At 41.1% G+C, this 20,218-nt stretch overlaps 1 protein-coding gene across 2 annotated transcripts in view; it reads left to right on the plus strand.

The window, feature by feature from the left end:
* Window positions 1-18,980, plus strand: part of ATP7B (ATPase copper transporting beta) — a 34,005-nt gene extending 15,025 nt beyond the window's left edge. Inside the window, exons 8-23 of one of the 2 annotated variants that reach the window (XR_005699394.1) lie at window positions 337-570; window positions 750-841; window positions 961-1,088; window positions 2,177-2,331; window positions 2,528-2,662; window positions 3,536-3,730; window positions 5,250-5,432; window positions 6,958-7,156; window positions 8,364-8,510; window positions 9,603-9,745; window positions 11,602-11,805; window positions 11,916-12,033; window positions 12,841-12,943; window positions 13,887-14,747; window positions 17,943-18,232; window positions 18,763-18,980. Coding sequence is in view for 1 of the 2 variants with exons in the window: in XM_040055170.2 (XP_039911104.1) it covers window positions 337-570; window positions 750-841; window positions 961-1,088; window positions 2,177-2,331; window positions 2,528-2,662; window positions 3,536-3,730; window positions 5,250-5,432; window positions 6,958-7,156; window positions 8,364-8,510; window positions 9,603-9,745; window positions 11,602-11,805; window positions 11,916-12,033; window positions 12,841-12,943; window positions 13,887-14,151 (2,301 nt within the window). In the remaining variant the exon portion in view is untranslated. Of the gene's footprint in view, window positions 1-336; window positions 571-749; window positions 842-960; window positions 1,089-2,176; window positions 2,332-2,527; window positions 2,663-3,535; window positions 3,731-5,249; window positions 5,433-6,957; window positions 7,157-8,363; window positions 8,511-9,602; window positions 9,746-11,601; window positions 11,806-11,915; window positions 12,034-12,840; window positions 12,944-13,886; window positions 15,935-17,942; window positions 18,233-18,762 lie in introns of those variants that run through there. The other variant, XM_040055170.2, reaches the window with a different exon arrangement.
* The last annotated feature ends 1,238 nt before the right edge of the window (window positions 18,981-20,218 follow it).

Raw genomic sequence — 20,218 nt, forward strand, 5'->3', positions numbered from 1 at the left:
CAAGACTATTACCTGGAGAAGGTAATATTAAAATAAAGGGATACCTGATCATCTGCAAACTAATTGGGCAGCTGTAGGTAAATCCTTTCATTTTCTATGCCTTGTTTACTTTGCAGTGCTGGAGAAAAGGATATTTGCTGGTTTTGAGAACAAGGAAGTGCAAATGAGAGGATGTCAATGGAGTCAGTCTCCTAATAGACCTAATGTTATATCAGTATCAAATTTGCTTTGGTCAGCAATGCGTTCCCTTATGTACTGCATGGTTTTAATTCTGCTATGGGCAGCATTATGTGGTTACTGATCTTAATACGAGTCTGTCCCTGCTTACACCAACAGTTCCTTGGTGGATGGTACTTTTACGTACAAGCTTACAAGTCACTGAGGCACAAGACGGCCAACATGGATGTGCTCATCGTACTGGCCACGACGATTGCTTATCTGTATTCCTGTGTGATCCTGATAGTAGCAATCATTGAAAAGGCAGAGAAAAGCCCTGTCACTTTCTTCGACACTCCTCCGATGTTGTTTGTGTTCATTGCGCTTGGCAGATGGCTGGAACACATAGCCAAGGTAACTCATCTTCACACAAATGTGTATTTATGATAGGAGTAAACTATTCAGAGGAATTTTGAGTCAGCTGTTTCTGGTGTAGTCTATAATATGAAAGGTTGTTCCGAGTTCATTGTGTTAAGTACATATCAGGATTTATATATTTCAATGTATCTTAAACATTAATCTCTGTTTCTTAGGGTAAGACCTCAGAAGCTCTTGCTAAGCTTATGTCTCTTCAAGCCACAGAAGCCACTGTGGTGACCCTTGGACCTGGCCACTCTATTGTCAAGTATGTATTTATGAATCAAAATCCCTTCAGTCTGCCTGGGTCACAGACCAGGTTTGATTGAGTTAACCTGAAAGCTGATGGCATAAGTAACCTGCCTGCTCTACTTGTGTCTTCTGCAGAGAGGAGCAAGTGCCTGTTGAACTGGTTCAAAGGGGTGATATTATTAAAGTTGTTCCTGGTGGAAAGTTCCCAGTGGATGGAAAGGTCATTGAAGGCAGCTCTATGGCAGATGAATCTCTCATTACTGGTAACTTCCTTTATCTTACACAAGGAAGTGCAATCTTCTGGAACGCTTTATTACAAGAAAAGAGAGCAGACCCAACCCAAACACCTCTGTTTCAATAGCCTCCCACCTTAATGGATGCTGTGGCTTTGTGAGCTTGAATTCAAATCCTACACCTTTGCACACCCTAAAAATGGGGGGTTTTCCTCTCACTTTGGCCACTTACTAACCTACTGATGGGGTGGCTAGAGTCATGACAGTATTGTCATTATTTCAGCAACCTGGTTGGAGTTTCCCCTGGAATGTATCTGTAGAGGTGGTGCCTTCTCAGAAATAAGTTCTAAAGGATGATGTGGAAATATTGATGAGATACTGGAGTTTGTATGACAGGGCTCTCTCAATGAGCAAGGAGGGGGAAAGAAAGCCCAAAATCTGATGTTTATTAAGGGTCACAGGACTTTTTTACATCTTCTGAAATTTTAATTTCATTTTGTAAATATAGTAACGATTCAATGTATTGTACAATTATTATAAATAAAGTAAAATATATAAAATTTTTACATTGGCATTGGATTACTTGTTTTAGTTCTGTTTTTACTTTACTTGGGAACAGGGATTCCTTTAGCTTCAGGGAACCAGTTGTTATCACTACCACTAAAACCAGAGAAAATAAAGATATTCTAGAGCTAGTATTCTTGCGGAGGTTGCAGGAGAGCAGGAGCTTTTCCGCAGGAAAAATGTTCTGGTCTTCGAAAACTGAGGGTCTTGGAGATAAAGACAGATTTCTCAAACTCCCATTGCTATGCAAGGTGTTAATGGAGAAATTCCTAGAAGTATCTTTTCCAACAAATTTGCTCCTTGCAAATCCCTTTTGAGAGATGGTATACTGAAAAGTTATGACCAAGGAAACAGAATTTGCTTTGAAATTAATCCTATAAAAAGGTTTATAAAAGTATGACACTACTTATCAATGTCTTCACCAGACAGAGATACACAGTATGTGATTTCTGGTCATTATTGCTTAGCATACTGCTCTTGCTAACATAAAATGAGCTGTGTGCTAATGGATTGTGCTGTTAGGGGTATTGGCTAATTTATTCTTTTCTTTCCAGGGGAACCTATGCCAGTCATTAAAAAGCCTGGGAGCACAGTGATTGCTGGTTCTATAAATGCATATGGCTCACTTCTTGTTAATGCAACTCATGTTGGTAGTGATACCACTCTGGCACAGATTGTGAAATTGGTGGAAGAAGCTCAGATGTCAAAGGTAAAAATAATAGAGAAGAAAGCCTTATTCACGTATTTTGATTGAGTATTATAAAGATTCTATGTTTTGATACTTATACACTTCAGCAAACTGTGTTTTTACAGAACTATTGTGTATTGTGTATTTTCATGAACTCTGCATATTTATTATGTGTTTTGACCATGAACATGCAAGTAACTGGGTTTATTTTTTATAGGCACCCATCCAGCAACTGGCAGATAAATTTAGTGGATACTTTGTTCCATTTATCATCATCGTTTCAACTGTGACATTGATAGTATGGATCACAATTGGTTTTGTAAATTTTGATATTATTAAAAAATATTTTCCTGTAAGTAGTTTTATTATTATAACTGGATTTTTATGTTAGGATGTCTTCCAATGGAATTAACATGCTTTTCCTATGGAGGGGTTGAGGTTATAACCACCCAGAGAGGAGCTCAGTTGGAGCTTAGATAAGAACCCCAAGGTTGTGGGTTGAATCTTTGTATGGGCTTTTTAATTTAAGAGTTGGACTGGATGATCCTTGTGAGTCCCTTCCAACTCAGAATATTCTGTGAATACTTCTGTAAAATATGGTATTTTCTACACAGAGCAGATAATTACGCTATTTAAAATCTCTCTGCAGGTATAAATATTGTCGCCTTTACCCCTTATTTCTGCATGGGGTTCTTACAAATGGAAATTATTGACAGCATTTCTGGGCTAAACATGATCTATAGCTGCATTGCAAGGAGCTGAGCCATTCCTGTTATGTGTGAAATTTTTGTGGGCATTCCTGTTCTTGATGGCAGATAGTGGTTTTGGCTTGAGAAAGAAGCTGAGCTTCTGTTATCTTCAGGATGTTTATTTGCTATGCTCAGCAACTGAGGGGGATCTGTGTATCTGGAAATAGTGTTCTCCTTTGCTAAGCTTTAAAGGAAATTCCAACAAGTTATGCTGACACCTGGGCGACTCAGAGCAGAGACAAGCATTTCTATGCTTGAGCCGCAAAAAATCCAGAAAATACTGCTGTAAACAATTCATAACATTGACATTTCTTTAGCATTACAGTAACAATAATGGACTGATTTCCTGTACTGAAGTTTCCCAGATAAATGTGTTTTCTGAAGTGACTGTGATTGATTGTACACCTATGTTATCTGCTGTTGGCAGTCTTACGTATCTTTATTTATTTTCCCCTTTCTCTTCCTTCTTCTTTCAGAATCAGACCAAAAACATTTCAAAAGCTGAAATAATACTGAGGTTTGCATTTCAAACCTCAATCACTGTGCTGAGCATTGCATGCCCTTGCTCTTTAGGCCTGGCTACCCCCACAGCTGTAATGGTGGGCACAGGAGTGGCTGCGCAGAATGGGATTCTCATCAAAGGTGGAAAACCCCTGGAAATGGCACATCAGGTTAATAGTTCATTCTGTACATTTGTAACTTAACCAGCTATTGCTACATGAAATATAATTCCCCAGGAAATCCTGCAGGTCCAAAGAAAGACTGTGGAAAGTTGTTCATTTTTTTTTTTTTTTCCTTTAATTGATCACTGCTCGTTAAGTTTAAGAAGAGAAATCAGAGCTTCTTCAAAGTAGTCACAGCACAGTGTTGAGAGCCAACATATCCTACAATCTCATGACTGTGAGGTTGCTAATCCTCTTCATGGCCTCAGAGGTTTTTGATTTTGCACTTTGTTTACCTCTTCTGCAAAAGAGCCAAATAATCCACTGAGGTTTTTTCTTTCCTCTGACACCTGTTGTGAAATGTATATTGTTCATGATCAGTAGTTTAAAATGTAGAATGCAATGGGAAAAAAGAGAATTGTTTGACGTTGTCTTAGTGCATAGACAAGAAAGATAGAAGGGAGGCAGAAAAAAAATCTTCAAAGACACAAAAATTATGCAAAGAGGAGGCAGCGGTTGAAGGAGAAAGAGGTTTGACGTTCACAGCCCATGAAAAGAAAATTAATCAAAACCATGCTGTGATAGACTGTATTAGACATATGCAGAACATTTTAAGGGAGGAGGATAGTAACAGCAAGTTAATCAGACTGATAATTCTTATTCTTACTTGACCAGAAGTTTTTTCCAAGATTCTGGGAAAAAATAATAAACCCCCCCCCTCCCCGCTAATTAATGCTTGGACTTTTTACCTTTTGGATACAAGCAAGGCTATGGTCTGGACTTTGAAAATTATGTGATCTGTTGGATTCTGCAAGGTTGGTGTGTTGGAATAGCTGGATATGAAAGAAGTGCTTACTCTGCTAAGTTTGTGGGGTTTGTGTTTCTCTCTGCTGTGTTTATTTTCAGGATTAGAATTGACTTTAACTATGGGTTCCAGTATATGTGGGGCTGTGTTTTTTGGTTCATTTCTGATTCCTCAAGACCCTTTGGCCTGGCTGGCAAGTGATGGCTGAGTTTGGTGAATAGCATGACATTGATTTTGCTTAGGTTGTTGTTCTTGAACTTCTTGCACACTTTATGTCTTCTCTATCACCAAACCGCTGCCTGAGTCCTCTTTCCTCAGTGTCATTGTTAATTGTTTAGAACTTTGTTCAAAAAAGCCCTTTTTGCATCACATACCTTGTGGTAAAAGTGATTAAGGTGCCATTACATGAATCCTGCATGTGAATGCATGTACTGTCCTTTGTGCATGCATCTCAGTCCTATGATTACACTGTTGTCTGAGATCCTGATACGGGCACGGATGATCTTGTAGCTTTATGAGGAATGAATAAGAAAGGATAAGGAGACCTGCTGTACAAATAGTTCAAGGTACCTACAGGAATCCCTGCTTCTGTGGATTTATTCTGTCTTTGTGTGGATACAGTCAACTGTTTATTAAAAGTCTTGACTGCATCTATGTGCCATAGACATGCAAGCATCCCTGTGCTTGCAGGGCTTAGGCAGTAAATGTGTTTTTTTCTTGCAGATCAAGACTGTGATGTTTGATAAAACTGGGACCATCACCTGTGGAGTTCCTAAGGTCATGAGGGTGCTTTTGATGGGAGACACAGCTGTGCTCCCCCTGAAGAAGGTACTGGCGGTTGTTGGTACAGCAGAAGCCAGCAGCGAGCATCCTTTAGGAATGGCCGTCACTAAATACTGCAAAGAGGTACTTAGCCTTCCTGTTTTATCCAGAGCCTGAAGGCATCTGTGAAAGTGCAGCAATGTTGTATAAAATGATCAGATCCCAGAGGAAAAGGCCTGCCTAAATAGTAACAGGCTGGAAACCTGGGAGGTTGCATGGTTCTGCATCTTGGTCTGGACGTTACCAGACAGTGTATTCTAAGCTGTGCTTTTCTGGTAACAATGTGGGGTTCTGAAGGGAGATCTTGCTAAGTTTATCTTGAACTAAAGAGAAAAAAGGAATATAAGCAGGAGGAATACTTAAAATAACATCATGAAGCAAATGTGTGTCATGACATTTCATATTACCCGACAATAGTAACTTCTATTAGTCACTGCTCATTTGAATAAATTAGGCAACAGGCTCTAAAGCTGGAATATTAAACTGTAATATTTGTGAGTTTCATAAATGAATTAATAGATTACTCAAGTCTTTGTGAATTTTACATATCCTCAGAGGTCATTTATATATGTCATGTGTTCCTCAAGCTTCAGGAAGAAGTAAAACACAAGTCATAGTAAAAATAGGAAGCCTATGTAAATAAATTATTTATGTCTGTAAGAAAAATCATTACTTGATCTAGGGGAAAATAATTTTAAAAAATATATCAAATTTTCTAGATCTTTCAGTGATAAAATTTAGAAGTAAAAGCATTAATTTAGAAGGAAAAAGATAATATGAGCAACAAACCATTGCCTTTCTTCTATTTTACATTTTTATTTAAAAATTTGTTTGAGTACCCTGACAGCTCTGTAGTCATCCCATGCAGCAGTTATTACTGGATCATGGCCTATATGAATTGTAATTCTATATACTGTTGGCTGATGTTTTTACCACCTGCCTTCCCATCCCTGTGTTTTAAGATCATTGAAAGGTATATATAGTTCCAACTTCCAGAGACAACCCAGAATAACTTGATTCAAATTAATATTCTTGCCATTCTTTTTGTAACTTTAAGGATCTTGATAATCCCTTTATCTCATCTTGAAGGTACTCCCTGATTTCTCTCCCTAACTCAACAGAAAACCACAGTTTCCCTAACATCCAGACAGATCCCTCCAGGAATTAGATACAGTTTTTCACTGTGCTCTTTTATATACATGAAAGGTCTGATCCACCACAGCCAATTGTCTGTGAAGTTAATTAGAAGTTGCATCTTTTAGAAGCTGAATGGCTTAATGTTGAAGCATTTCTCTTTCATTCCTAGTCTCGGCTGAAGTCATGAACCACCAATCTAATGTTTTCATCCTCAAACTACCAGAAAAAGTAGTTTTTCTGCTGTTCCTTGTGGCTTGCTGGTGCTAGGGCTGAGACCTGGCTGTGATCTGTTATGGCTGCCCCTTTCTCAAAGTCTAAGCCGCAGCATGACAGCTGATACTCCTGGCTAGGTCTTAGTTGGTCAGTCATAGCCAACAGGAGGAGCAAAGCCTCTTTTTTTGCAAGAGTTATCTAATAGTTGTACCCCACGTGGGCAGCACAGATTGATGATGGCCTCTGGTTATACCTTCAGGAGCTTGGCACTGAGAGCCTGGGATACTGCACTGACTTCCAGGCAGTCCCAGGCTGTGGTATCAGCTGCAAGGTCGGAGGAGTTGAGGCCGTCCTTGGTAGAGCTGAGGACGGTCCCAACAAGCTGGATGCTAACAGGACTGGGGACAGCAGTGCTCCTCTGGGAGATAACGCAGTGATCATGCTCTTGGAATCACAAGGTAAGTGATTATCTGCCCCTGTGCCAGCTGCAGGGTGAGGGAGAATGAATCACCAGCACCAACCACCTACCAGACTATGTACAAGAGAAAGGCGGATATGGGGCAGAAGAAGGCAAAGAACAGGAGGGACAAAAATGTGCCTTAACAAAAATTGAAACTCTCTCCACAACTCTTGATCTCTCTCTGCAATTCAGAAACTTAAATGAGAAATGAGTGATGGGCACTTGAAAATTCCATATAATACATAGACAAAAAGGCATACACAGCAATGGTACTTTTGGACAGAAGAATGGTCCAGCAGACATTAGCATTGTCTTGGTCTATTTAGCATTATCTTCCCATTTAGAGCATTTACCTTTAACATATATTATCTTACTGCAACTCTTTATATCCTACCCTTTAGTTCCATATTAACTTGGATCTTTTGTTTCATGTTCATATACTTCTCATGGCACTTAACTAAAAACAAAAAAACCAAACCCAAACATATTCAGCAGATATAAAACAAAGTGTGCTATATCTGAAAACTTCTAGATTTTAGTGCCTGATATTTTTGATTAACCCAATACATTCAGGTTTATTTCAGACTCTTTGGAAGCCACTTTGGTATTTTGTACTGTAGGAGAGAAAGAAAAAGTATTTAAAGCCTTCCTTAATGAGCTCATCAGTTCTCTTCAGAAGGCTGTGGTGCTCTTGACCTTTTTGAGAAAGCTATTAGAAGAATTAAATAGAATGAGAACTTCAATCATCAGAACTGCCCTTTGTGAATGGTGCTAATGTAATATTTTCTCACCTGCTTATATGGTACTTGTGAAGTTGGGTTGAATTCATAATGAGGTGCATTGTTTGTTAGAACTACACTACTTTTTTCTTGTCAGAAATAGCCTTTATATTTGAAAGTAATTAGTTGGGAGAACAAAGCAGGATGGCATTTACTAAACGCGCGTGCTGCGCTTATTCAGCACAGCAATGCCAGCTGACAAAGGCAAACACAAGGAAGTGCCTCCATTAAGTCCCCGATGCAGTTCTGTGTGTAAACAGGCACTGACTGAGTCTTGAAACAGAAAACTTTTATGAGGCTGTCTTCAGGCAGTGCCTCCTCCTAACTTGTCTTCCTCAAACATCTCTGCTTGTGTAGATGCACACTGCTTGTGTAGATGCTCACTGCTTTTGAGATGCTCATTTTTCTTTTTGTCTCTGCACAAAGGTCCATCAGCTTCTCAGAAATATTCGGTGTTGATCGGAAATCGGGAGTGGATGCGACGCAATGGCTTGAATATTACAAATGATGTAAATGATGCAATGACAAACCATGAAATGAAAGGACAGACTGCCATACTAGTGGCTATAGATGGTAACAGTTCTTCCTTAGAGTGACTTAACAAATATGAGTCAGTCCTGCAGCAGAACAGATGGAAACAATCTGAAGCAGTTGATCACTGGCTTAGTGTCAAGAAAATACTGATCTTTTAGTGCAGAACTGCTTGTGAACTGTGAAGTATCAAGGTGTTCTTAAAAGAAGCTTGTACCACAAAACAGTGTTTATAAGGTTCTGCTGTGTAGTTTTTAATTTAAGAATTAATTTCTGAACCCCCTGTTGTCTAGGATCACAGTTCAAACAAGCAGTGCCAACATGGTGCCATGTCCAATCCTTAATTTACATCAGTGAAGGGTCATGGACCAACCTATCACATCACTGGTTTCAAACCGTGCAGTGAATAAACATTGTGATTCATTAGATCAGTCAAGTATAATAGATTAGACTAAATGAGTTTTGCCAGTGGGGTTCTGTTCTGTGCCATGCAGAAAGAGATCCCAGACAATACCTTGATATGAGAAATTATTGCAATGGTGATAGATTGCCAGCACACCTGTGATCTTGAAATGAGGCCAGTGATTCATTTACTGAACAAATATTCTTGGTGCTCCTAGAGAGCAATTTTGAAAGGCACTTGCTTGTGAAGGAAGTGTGGATGCACCTTTGAGCCAGTGTACCAGAAGGCAGACGCAAGACTTCTCAATTAAAGTAATTAATTCTACTAGAGATTCAACGCTGAAAGACTAAGGTACATAAAACCAGACTCTATATACTTTCTCTTAGAGAAGTGGTTTCAACATCTGACATTTAGCACAAATATTAACACTTTCTCTGACCTGCTATCATATTTGTCCATACCATAAAACATAGAGGTCAGGCTTGTTTAAAAACTGCACTCCTCATTTTCCTGATCCCTAAATATCAAAGGTGTTTATTGTTTGATCTGAAACAGGCAAATGATAAAAAGAAGAGACGGTACGTGAGAAGGCTGCAGACATGAGTGTCAGTATTGCTCAGAATGTGTTGTTTCACCAGCTGCCACAGTGTGATGGAGGGGGAGCTCTGTTCTCTTGCTGCCATTTTGCCTCCCACAGCTCTTTTTGACAGAGGATGTTTTTATTTGTGCAGGTGTGTTGTGTGGAATGATCGCAATAGCAGACATCGTCAAGCAGGAGGCAGCCCTTGCTGTGCACACGCTGCAAAGCATGGGAATAGATGTGGTGCTCCTAACAGGGGACAACAGGAAAACTGCAAAAGCCATTGCTACTCAGGTATCTGCTTCTCCGTGTTTCGAAAAGCTACATAATGGGGTTCTAAAACTCCTGTTTGCCCCAGTGAATTTGAAGCAGGAGCTTCAGTTTCCCTGGAACTACAGTTTCCCTGGATACATTAAATGAAGACAAATTTTTCTTGAACTGGACTGAAAATCAGGTCAAGTCCTATGGCACAGTAGAGGCCAGTGGCTGTGTTATTATCCCACTGAAGACATGCAGTCAGTACTTCTCCAGAATAATAGAGTTTCTTGCAGTAATTGGTTGGTGAATTAAAGCCTCCTGTTTCCCTTTGCTGAAAGACAGACCTGTTTGGTTAGTGATGAAGGAAATTTCCTCAAAGGTCCAGTCCTGGTCACAGTTAGGGAATCCACAGTGTGGATTTGTCATTATCTTAAGGGTAGCATAACAATATGAATTATTGTTAAGAAGCGTAACAGTCTAAAGGAGGTTGGGTTTATACGAGATTTCCCCCATCTCAAACTATAAATGAAAAGTCAGATTCTCACTCTACCTTGCTATGTTTCCACCCTCTCAATCTTCATTTCCCTCTTTCACTTTGCATTGGTCTACTTCTAATATTACCATGTGCCACTTTGCTTTCCTTGGGTATCCCACCACACAGCTGACTCAGCCAGCACTTTGGTGATGCACGTTCTTCTGTGCTGTGAGGTCTGTTTTGTTTCTCTATGTGATGCTTTAATCCTCCTCCTATTCGTTTTCATACTTCTGCTTTTGTGTTCAGTTATGGTAAAGTGCTTTCCCACCCAGCTTTCTTTGTCAAGGGAAAAAAGTCTTTCAGAAACAAGCTTGAATTTATGGTTCCAGGAACACACCTGTATGTTATAAACAAGCTTAGGTTGTGTCGACCTACATTTTCATTGAATTTTTGGAACGTACTTTCCGATGGGAAGAAATGGTAAGCAGTTTTAAAAATGCCATAAAATGTTACTTTTGAAGAGGTTAAAAGAGAGCTTCTGTCTTATGTGGTGAAAAGCTGCTTCTGCCTGGTGATGCAGCCAAATAAATGGCCTTATCCCAGCACTGTTTAATACACTCATCTGTTTTTCAACCACAACACTGGAGCCATTGCTATCAACTCCACATAAGTTATGGTGTGGATGGGTAAAAGCATTTAGCCAGCCATCTGTTTTATTTTTATAATCTACCTGAGATCTGCACATACTTGTCTCTGTGTTTCCCCTGCTGTAACTGCTTGATCATACATGGTTCATGTGTTGCATTATCTGCCTGAAGGCTCTGCAGAGGGATCTGGACAGGCTGGATTGATGGGCTGAGGCCAGCTGTGTGAGGGTGAAGAAGGTGAAGCGCCAGATCCTGCACTTGGGTCACAACCACCCCTTGCAGCACTACAGGCTGGGGGCAGAGGGGCTGGAAAGTGGCTCAGCAGAAAAGGACCTGGGGATGCTGTTCGACAGCAGCTGAACATGAGTCAGAGTGTGCCCAGGTGGCCAGGAAGGCCAATGGCATCCTGGCCTGGATCAGCAATAGTGTGCCCAGCAAGACCAAGGGAAGTGGTGGAGTCACCACCCCTGAAGGTATTTAAAAGACAAATCTTTATTGCTAGGGCAGTGGAGCTCCAGAAGCCATGCAGGACGTGATGCTATGGGCAGAGTATGGTTTGCCAGCATCTCTGCAGTAGGAGGGTGCGGTTATCAATCCCGTTCTTATGCCAAAGGCATGCTGCTCTTCAGTTTTCTATGTAGGTTGCAAGTGTTGCCTTCACCAGAATCAGTTTGGTTGATATTCCTGTTTGCCCTTCACCTAGAACAGCAAATGGCTCTTCCTTCCAGTATGAAGCATGTCATCAACAGGGTGTCTTTCTTTGTATGTAGGTTGGGATCAAAAAAGTCTTTGCGGAGGTTCTTCCTTCTCACAAGGTTGCAAAAGTCCAGGAACTTCAAAATGGAAAGAAGAAGGTTGCAATGGTTGGTGATGGAGTCAACGATTCCCCTGCACTAGCCAGGGCTGATGTTGGAATTGCAATTGGAACGGGCACTGATGTTGCCATTGAAGCTGCAGATGTTGTTCTTATCCGAGTGAGCACTACAGTTTTGGCCTGTCCTCTTTTATCACTGATACTCTTCAGTTTGGTTTAGTTTTCTAAAGACTGCATGTGGAAAACTTTCAGTGCTCTTCTGTCTTGCAGAATGATTTGTTGGATGTAGTTGCCAGTATTCACTTATCCAAGAGAACAGTTCGAAGAATACGAATAAATCTGATTCTTGCCTTAATTTATAATATGCTCGGAATACCCATAGCAGCAGGTATGTGACTGCCAGAGCTCAGCTTGTCAAAGACAGCAGCACAGTTGATCTATGTGGTGCCTCTTCTAGGATCGATTCCCTGCTCAAGGAGCCAAAGACAGGTTCCTAAATTATTCAAAACTTGGTAGAAGGAGGGCAAAATAAATACTTTTTTTTTTCTTTTTTTCTTTTTTTCTTTTTTCTTTTTTTTTATTTTCATATTTCTTTTTCTCTTTGTTTGCCTCTCAGGAATAAATATTTCTAGATTAAATTAAAACTATGCTCTTACTTCATATAGCAGTACTTGGGGATTTGTTTTTGTATATTCAAACCCAGATCTAATCAGATGTACTTTTGGGTGCTCCTTTTTTATTTGCCTTGAATCACATATTTTCTCTTATACTGCTTGTATTCTTTACGCCTCTGTCAGACATTTTCTCGTGCTCTAAATTCCTACTTAAAACTCACTTCAAGTATTCCTTTTTTTTGTTTTGCTGATGAGTAACTTCTCCCTCCTTTTCCCGTACTATTTCCTTGTCTTTCTGTTGCCTTTGCTGAGTTTCATGTGTGCAGAGTATCTGGAAGGGACAAATAGTCTTACCCTGTGGCTGCAGTCTTGTACCCGTATTGGTGCAAAGGTCATGCCTTGCAATGGAAGGGACATGTTTAGTAATAAGTGAGTAAATACATATATTGATCTAGTTGTATTTATGGAGGGCTCAGCAGGTTGTGTTGTAGAACTGCTGATCTGCTCTATGATATGCAGGGGTGGAAGTGCCCGTGCTGGGACGGGCAGCTCTGGCTCATGTCCATGTGGTTTTTTGCTAGGTGTGTTCATGCCTGTTGGCCTCGTGCTTCAGCCTTGGATGGGATCAGCTGCAATGGCAGCTTCTTCTGTGTCTGTCCTGCTGTCTTCGCTGCAGCTGAAATGGCAAGTTGTCTTGTGTCTATCAGCTGGGGAGCTGTGGCAGTACTGAGGCTGGGACTCACGTGAGACACTATTTTGGGCTTTCTACATCTAAAAGTACCTGAAAGTCCATGAGGTTGGGGTTGTTCTGTCTAATCCTTGGCTCCAAAAGAGACAAGTGTCACTGTTATGAACTTACCTGGACTGAAACAGTATGCAGTATGCATTAGCACCTAAAAGTGTGACTGGATGTCACATGGGCCCATGTGGTGGATATCTAGTTCAATACTAAGTAAAGTAATGATCAGGAGGTTTTGATGTGAATATCAAATAAACCATTAGTTTGAAAGATGATTCTCCATAATTTAACAATAGATTTTTGAAAAACTATTTTACCTTTTTGGGTTTTATTTTTGTCTGTTTAAATTAGCCAGAGAGAAAATGGGAAAGCAGTGTATTTATTCTTTTGCACCTCATTGCAGATAAGGTATCTTTCTTTATTCTTTTGGAAGCAAACCAATTTCTGATCTACAACAGGAGTTTTCAATTTTAATTGTACATTTTTTGGGTGCCCTTTTTGGCAGTTACAGTGGACCTGTTCTTAACAGCATAGAAAGCAAACACCTTGCAAGAAAAAGACTTTTTATGGTGTCTGAAATTGATCCAAACTTTCCCATATTTTTACTGTAGCTGGGGTCTTCTGTATGTTATAGTGCAGTACAGTATAGCATAAACTAACACAGGAAATCTGTTACTACCTCCTGTTTCTAATCCTGAAAATGCTCAACGAGACCACATATATTAGATAGGAAACTTAATTTAAACGTGTAATTCATCTCTAAGTTTATTTTTTCTATATAAACACTTTCAATTCATTTAGGTTATCAGAAATTTCTGATTTGTTTTAGTTGCCAGATGCTTCTACACGTTGACCTCTTGTTAATGTCTTTCCTCTTTCTCTTCCTAGTTACAAGAAGCCAGACACAGAAAGTTATGAAGCACAAGCTCAAGGACGCATGAAGCCACTCACGCCTTCTCAAATCAGTGTTCACATTGGAATGGACGACAGGAGGAGGGATTCCTCCAAACCATCTCCTTGGGATCAGACTAGCCAAGTGTCCCTCTCTTCCCTGGCTTCAAACAGGCTGCTGAGACGCAATGGTTTCATTGAGGAGGAAGGGAGCAAGTGGTCATTGCTCATAAACGGAGCAGATGAAGAACAGTACATCTGAAGCACTGGACTCAGTGCAGGGGAAAATGTTCCTCCTCCCCAGTTGGGGAGGGACTGACTTATTTCATCAACAGCTTCAGTGTTTTAAGTGAAGTTTTCCTTCAGCTCATAAGACAATTGCAACTCAGCTGGAGCGCTGGGTTGTATGGACAGTGGATTTTTTTTCAGGTCACCTGTTATTTCTAGTTATGGAAATAATCTGTGGCACTATAATGAACTGGCTTGTTTGCACACAGCATTCAGTGAAATAATGTAAAATTGTAATTTTCAGAGTTTAAAAGAGTTTATCTGTGACTCTTTGCTAGGAACCAAATTCCACACTTTTCACTCTTTCAAACTTTATTACTTCAAGACCACACGAAGCATACGTATTTTCACAGCTGCCAAATATTAATTTGTGTCTTAATGAAATTAGCAAAGGCATAACAAACTCTGTGGTCAGAAGTTGAACTTCTATACAGAATCCTAACTAATCATGTTACTGTGAGAACATTGTATTTAGGATTCATGGCATCTCCTGGGACCAAAAATGCTTTGTTGTTCCACCTACTGTAACTCTCTGAAAGGTCTTTTTCAAAGATTTTCACTTGCTTTGAGGTATCCTTTTGATCCTTTTGATGCACAGTTCTGCTGTTCTCTTTGATTTTCTCTTTTGCTCCATATGAGCCCTTTTCCCCTTTTTCTTGCACAAGAGATCTTCTGAGTTATCCTTATGTTTACAGATATTCCTGTCTGGGACAAACTCCTTTAAGTCACCAGGAACTGTTCCGTTCCTATTGAAGTCCATAAAGGCAGAACAGTTCCAGGTCCCAGTTATCCAAGATACTTTGATGGACCCCAAGGAGTTCCTGAGAGTTGGGCAGTTGTCTGTCTCTTTCCTTTGACAGAGTGAAGAGTTTCTGAAGTGTGAGCAAAGGTGGTATTTACCTTGGTATGACTGAGCAGAACTGGCACTGGTGTGACTCCAGCATAGCTGAACAGAGTGAGCTTACTGCATAAATTAATCCCAGCTTGCTGGTTGCTTAAAATGCAGCTAAAAGTTTAAATGATAAAGGTGGGAAAATGGCCTCAAAGTGGGCTTCTGTTTTCCATCATATGAATACATGACAAGACTTGAACTAAGAAAATTTGTAATTTAAATTTGTATTTGTTTTGCATTGGTTTTAGTTCCCCTCTTTACTTCCATGAAAAATCAAAGTGCTGGACAACCTTTTTTTTGCTTTAACATCTTTACCAAATCTTGCAGTAGCTTCATTCCTGTGGATATCAGATTCACCCCCTAACATTTTTAGAGTCAGGGCAGTAGGAATCAACAGCTTTGGTGCACTGGATCCAGTCCCAGAGCACTGTGTTGTCCAGCTGCGTGACTCTTGATGTAGAGCAGGGTTTTATAGTCTAATTTAGAAACTGAAAGAAAAGGAAATACTTTGCTAAACAACATGAAATTACTACTTCTTTTCATTGACTGAAATATAGAGCTATTTCTAACATGGATTCAAGTTCTGCTTCTCCTAATGAAAAAATTAAAAACAAGTCAGAGAGGAAAAGAATTGTTCTCAAAGCATTGGACGGGTCTTCCTATTTTCTCAGCAGTGTCTTAAATATAGTCAGTTTTAAAACTCTGTATAAACAGATATTACTTTCACATCACACACACGTTTCAAACATGCCATAGGTGCATGTCCCTTTGGGAAAGAGGGTCTGAAGTTTTACTATCCTGTGTGTTCTTACCAGTCCTTACAGTAAAAATACGGTTTGTTTAAAAAAAAAAATCAAGCAAATAATTGTGCGTCTTTTTCATTTTTCATTGAAGCGTTCAGAATAAAAAGAGCATAAACAGATTGTTGGATTGCAGGGTGCATATGCACAAGGTTTTGTGACTGCTTTGTGATCTGTTTCAGGCAGGATATATAGGAGGGAAAAAGAGACAGTATTGTTTCATGTTGAGAAAGGTGAGGCTGCAAGCATGTTGAAGGGTGGAAATAGGATTCAAAATCCTCTTGGGAAATTGGACAGAACCAGGAAACTTTGCAAACAGAACAGAGAGGAATTAAAGGTCAACGCATTTGAAAAAGGTCAGGTAGTTGTCTGGCATTCATTTTGTGACCCATTCTAACAATACAGTGATTCTGCAAGATGAAGAGAAACATAGAGAGGTATAAAGACTGTATCACCCATATGACAAAATACCTCATTCTGTTCTGCTCTGGAGAGGCATCAGCTGAAATAGCAGGTTTGGTTTTATATGTCATGCTTGTTAGGAAAGAACAGTTCACAGAAGAGTAATGAGATTTAACAGAAATCCTGAAAATGTGAGAACATACGTACTATGAGAATGAGAAATATAAGAAGATCGAAGGAGTTTGAGTAGGTTTGCCTACAGAATACCATAAGGAAATACAAGTCTCAAGACACAAAGAGAACAATTTATTCCTTTCATCTTTTCAGTATCTTGCATGTTCATGGTGACTAGAACAAGAAAATAATTGGCTCATTGAACCAAAGAATATTTAGATTAGTCACTAGGGAGGAACTGTGTAACAGGAAAGATTGTGGAGCACTGGAAGAGGTTGCAGATGGGGGCTCTTCAGATGCACATGGCAATCAGTCACATATTTGGTGAAAATGTGTTAGCCAGAGGTGAATAAATCCTGGCAGGATTTTTTCTGGCAGGCAGCTGCCCTGCATCAATTCCTGACCTTCTCCCCAGATGGGTTTTCTCTTATTTCTGTCAAAGTAATATGAACCAAAAAATTATTGGAATAGAGAACTGATCACACTATCCTGCTCTCAAGAAATGCTGGAGAACCAGAAGAAAGAATGACTTATTTCATACTTAAAATGAACTGGAGAATGTTTGCTCATTTTATTTGCGCAATGTCTTAGGCTTTAAACAGCTGTGAAACTTGCATAAATCATAGAATCATAGAATGGTTTGGGTTGAAAATATCCTTAGAATGCATCTAACACCCCTGCCATGGGCAAGGACACCTTCCACTAGACTGGGTTGCTCAGAGCTCCATCCAACCTGCCTTTGAACACTGCCAGGGATGGGACAGCCACAACTTCTTTGGGCAACCCGTGTCTGTGCCTCACCACCCTCACAGTAAAGAATTTCTTCCTAATATTTAATGTAAACGTACCCTCTGTTGGTTTAAAACCATTCCTCCTTGTCCAATCACTACATGCTCATGTCAAAAGTCCCTCTCCAGCTCTCTCGTAGCTCCCTTTAGGCACTGGAAGGTGCTCTAAGATCTCCTTGGAGCCTTCTTGTCTCCAGGCTGAACAGCCCCAACTCTGTCAGGGAGGGGGAGTCTTCAAGGGAGAGGTTCTCCAGCCCTCTGAACAGCTTCATGGCCCTCCTCTGTAGTTGTTCCAGCAGGTCCATGTCCTTCTCATGCTGGGGGCCCCAGAGCTGGATGCGGTACTCCAGGTGGGGTCTCAGAGCGGAACAGAGTGGCAGAATTCCCTTCCTTGCCCTGCTGGCCGTGCTGCATTGGAAGCAGCCCAGGGTACGATTGGTTTCCTGAGCTGCGAGCACACATTGCTGAGGTCATGTTAAACTTCTCGTCAACCAAGATCTCCAAGGCAAAAATGTCTTTGAAAAAGTTAGAATAGTTATACGTAGTCAAGAAAAAGATATATAGGTGATAGTCCTCACACTTGTGATCATGTTCTCTTGTTAAACTTGAGCTCCTTATACACATCCAGTCTCACTGGAGGGGTGTATGAGGTGGAGCTCAATTTGCATTTCTGCATAATGTAATTACGAACTGTTCTTGTCCCCACCAGGCCCACCTGCCTGCAGCCCCCAGCAGAGCGAGGTACTGGCCTGGGACTGCTGCCTGTGCTGCCACTACAGCAAAGGAGCCGGAGGAAGGTGCCTGAGGGAATGGACTCCTGGACTCCCTAAGCTCGGTGCCCGAGGTGCTCAGCAGTGTGCCACACTTGTCCTCTTTCCTAGGACTGAGTATTTTGATGGATGAGACAGTACAGAGCAACTTTTCAAATCCCGGTTTTGATCTTAGGTGTCTGCATTGTGCATGTTCTGCCAGCACGACTCAGTTGCTGCCCATCTCATGGTAGGTGTTCGTGTATCTGATGATGTTCAGGGGACATCCAGTTCTTTTGCTCTGGGAAAAATTAGTGAGTCTTTTGTTGTAACTTCTTAATTCTTTTTAAATGATCATAGAAGACATCTAATGAATCAGATCTTTGACTTTAATGTTATTTTTAGTGCAATAGCTCAGGAGTATTGTTGCCTGTTAAGTTTTTCAACTATTTTTCTTCTGTTATAGTTTTGCCATACAATTATTTGTTGCCCTAAGTTCAGAGGAAAGAAATTATTCCATTTAATTTCCTCCTTCTTTCCCCTTTTTTTTCAAGCAAATAAGCTGTCTGATTTCTATCCGAGCTGATTACAACCTTTCTCTGACTAAGTATTCACTCAAGGACTGTACTTTCTCTAAATGCACTTGAGTGTGAAGAAAAAGAATGAGTAGGTGGTGAAATTATACAGTGGTGAGCAGGGATGCGAAATCCCAGATAACACTGAAATGTTGGATTTGATTTCCTCTGCTGAGATGCCAACAGCAAGCGTCTTGGTTTTCAGGGGAAATTGTTTGAGAGCCACAACAAAAGAAGCGGCGAAGCGCAAAACGTCCTGCTCACGTGCGAGTCTCAGACAGACATAAGCGCAGGAGGAGACACATTAACTCCTCTCCTTCTCTCGAGTTAAAAGTACCAAAGCTTTGCAGGCAAGTACAGCCCACCCACAGGCTCTCTGTGCAACGATCTGATTTTCGTGGCTGAGTTACCTTCTTGCTTAAAATGGTGATTTCTGAAGTCTCCCCTGGTGCTGCGGGTGAAGGTGAAGGGATGTGGCAGGGGGAGGTGTGTGTTGGTCTCCCCGAGGAGCATCCAGCCACCCCAGGTGGAGCTGTGTCCCCAGGGAGGTTTGTGCTGAGCAGCGCTGAGCAGCGCTGTGCTCCGGGGGCACGGGGGCCAGGTTTGGGTCGGGGGCTCTGCCACTCAGCAGCCAGCGCCTCGCCTCGGCGGGGACCACGAGATGTCACTGCAGGTCCAGTCCAAGAAACCCCTTCATCTGCAAAGCATCTGAAGATTCATTCGCTGCCGGCTACCAGCGAGGGGAGAAATGTAAAGGGATAGTTTAATTAATGTCTAAAATGTTTGTCTGACAATATTATATAGCCCAGGAATAGATTTCAGGCTAGTGTGTGTTTGCCTCGAACTCTGAATTGGTACTTCGTATTATTTGATGCTGAAGTAAATCCTGAGTTGCACAGATGTGTCTGCTGAAATTGCTTTCTTTTTCCTTTGACAAGCTGAGATTCAAGAAGAAAAGCTGCACTGCAGGAAGCCAAATCAAGGTGCCCGCATCCTCAGGACAAACCTGCACTTGTGGTGTGAATTTAAACCCCTCAGGGAGCTGAGGGTGCAAGACTGCTTGTTTGGTGGGGTTCTGTTTTGAGTAGACCTTAGGGGAAGTCACAGCAGCCCTTGGCTGTCCTACAGGACACCGCATCAGACTCTGCAACATCAGGCACCGTGGGCTGAGCCGGGTGTAACCCATCAGCAGGCTGCCAGCAGGTTACACTCTGACAGCGCTCCGGTCCATTGCTCCCAGCTCACTCAGGCGGCACTGGCAAAATTTTCCTCCCCAAGGCGGATCAGCCCTTGCTCTGAAGCCTGCCAGTGCGTTCCAGCTGTGCAGGGAAGGGTGTGCTGTGCCAGCCTCTGAGACACTCTCCCGCATCCTCGCAGAGAGGGGCCTCGCTTCCAAGGGTTAATTTTATTTTAAGATACCTCTGCATTGCAGTTGCACATGTGAGCGGCTGGGAGCAACCTGCTGAATGGGAAAGGGCTCATTAAATATATACTGTCACTGATTTATGAGAGAGTGCAGAGACAATATAATTACAGTAATTATGTCAGAATCTTGCTGCAGAGTTGCCATTTGTGTTGGGAATTTTATCCTCTCGCTATGAGAGGAGGGTTTAAAAACCCCATACATCTGCCAATATATTTGTGCCACAACTAACTTACCC

The sequence above is a fragment of the Hirundo rustica genome, chromosome 2 (genome assembly GCF_015227805.2).
Source record: "Hirundo rustica isolate bHirRus1 chromosome 2, bHirRus1.pri.v3, whole genome shotgun sequence".
Lineage (NCBI taxonomy): Eukaryota > Metazoa > Chordata > Aves > Passeriformes > Hirundinidae > Hirundo > Hirundo rustica.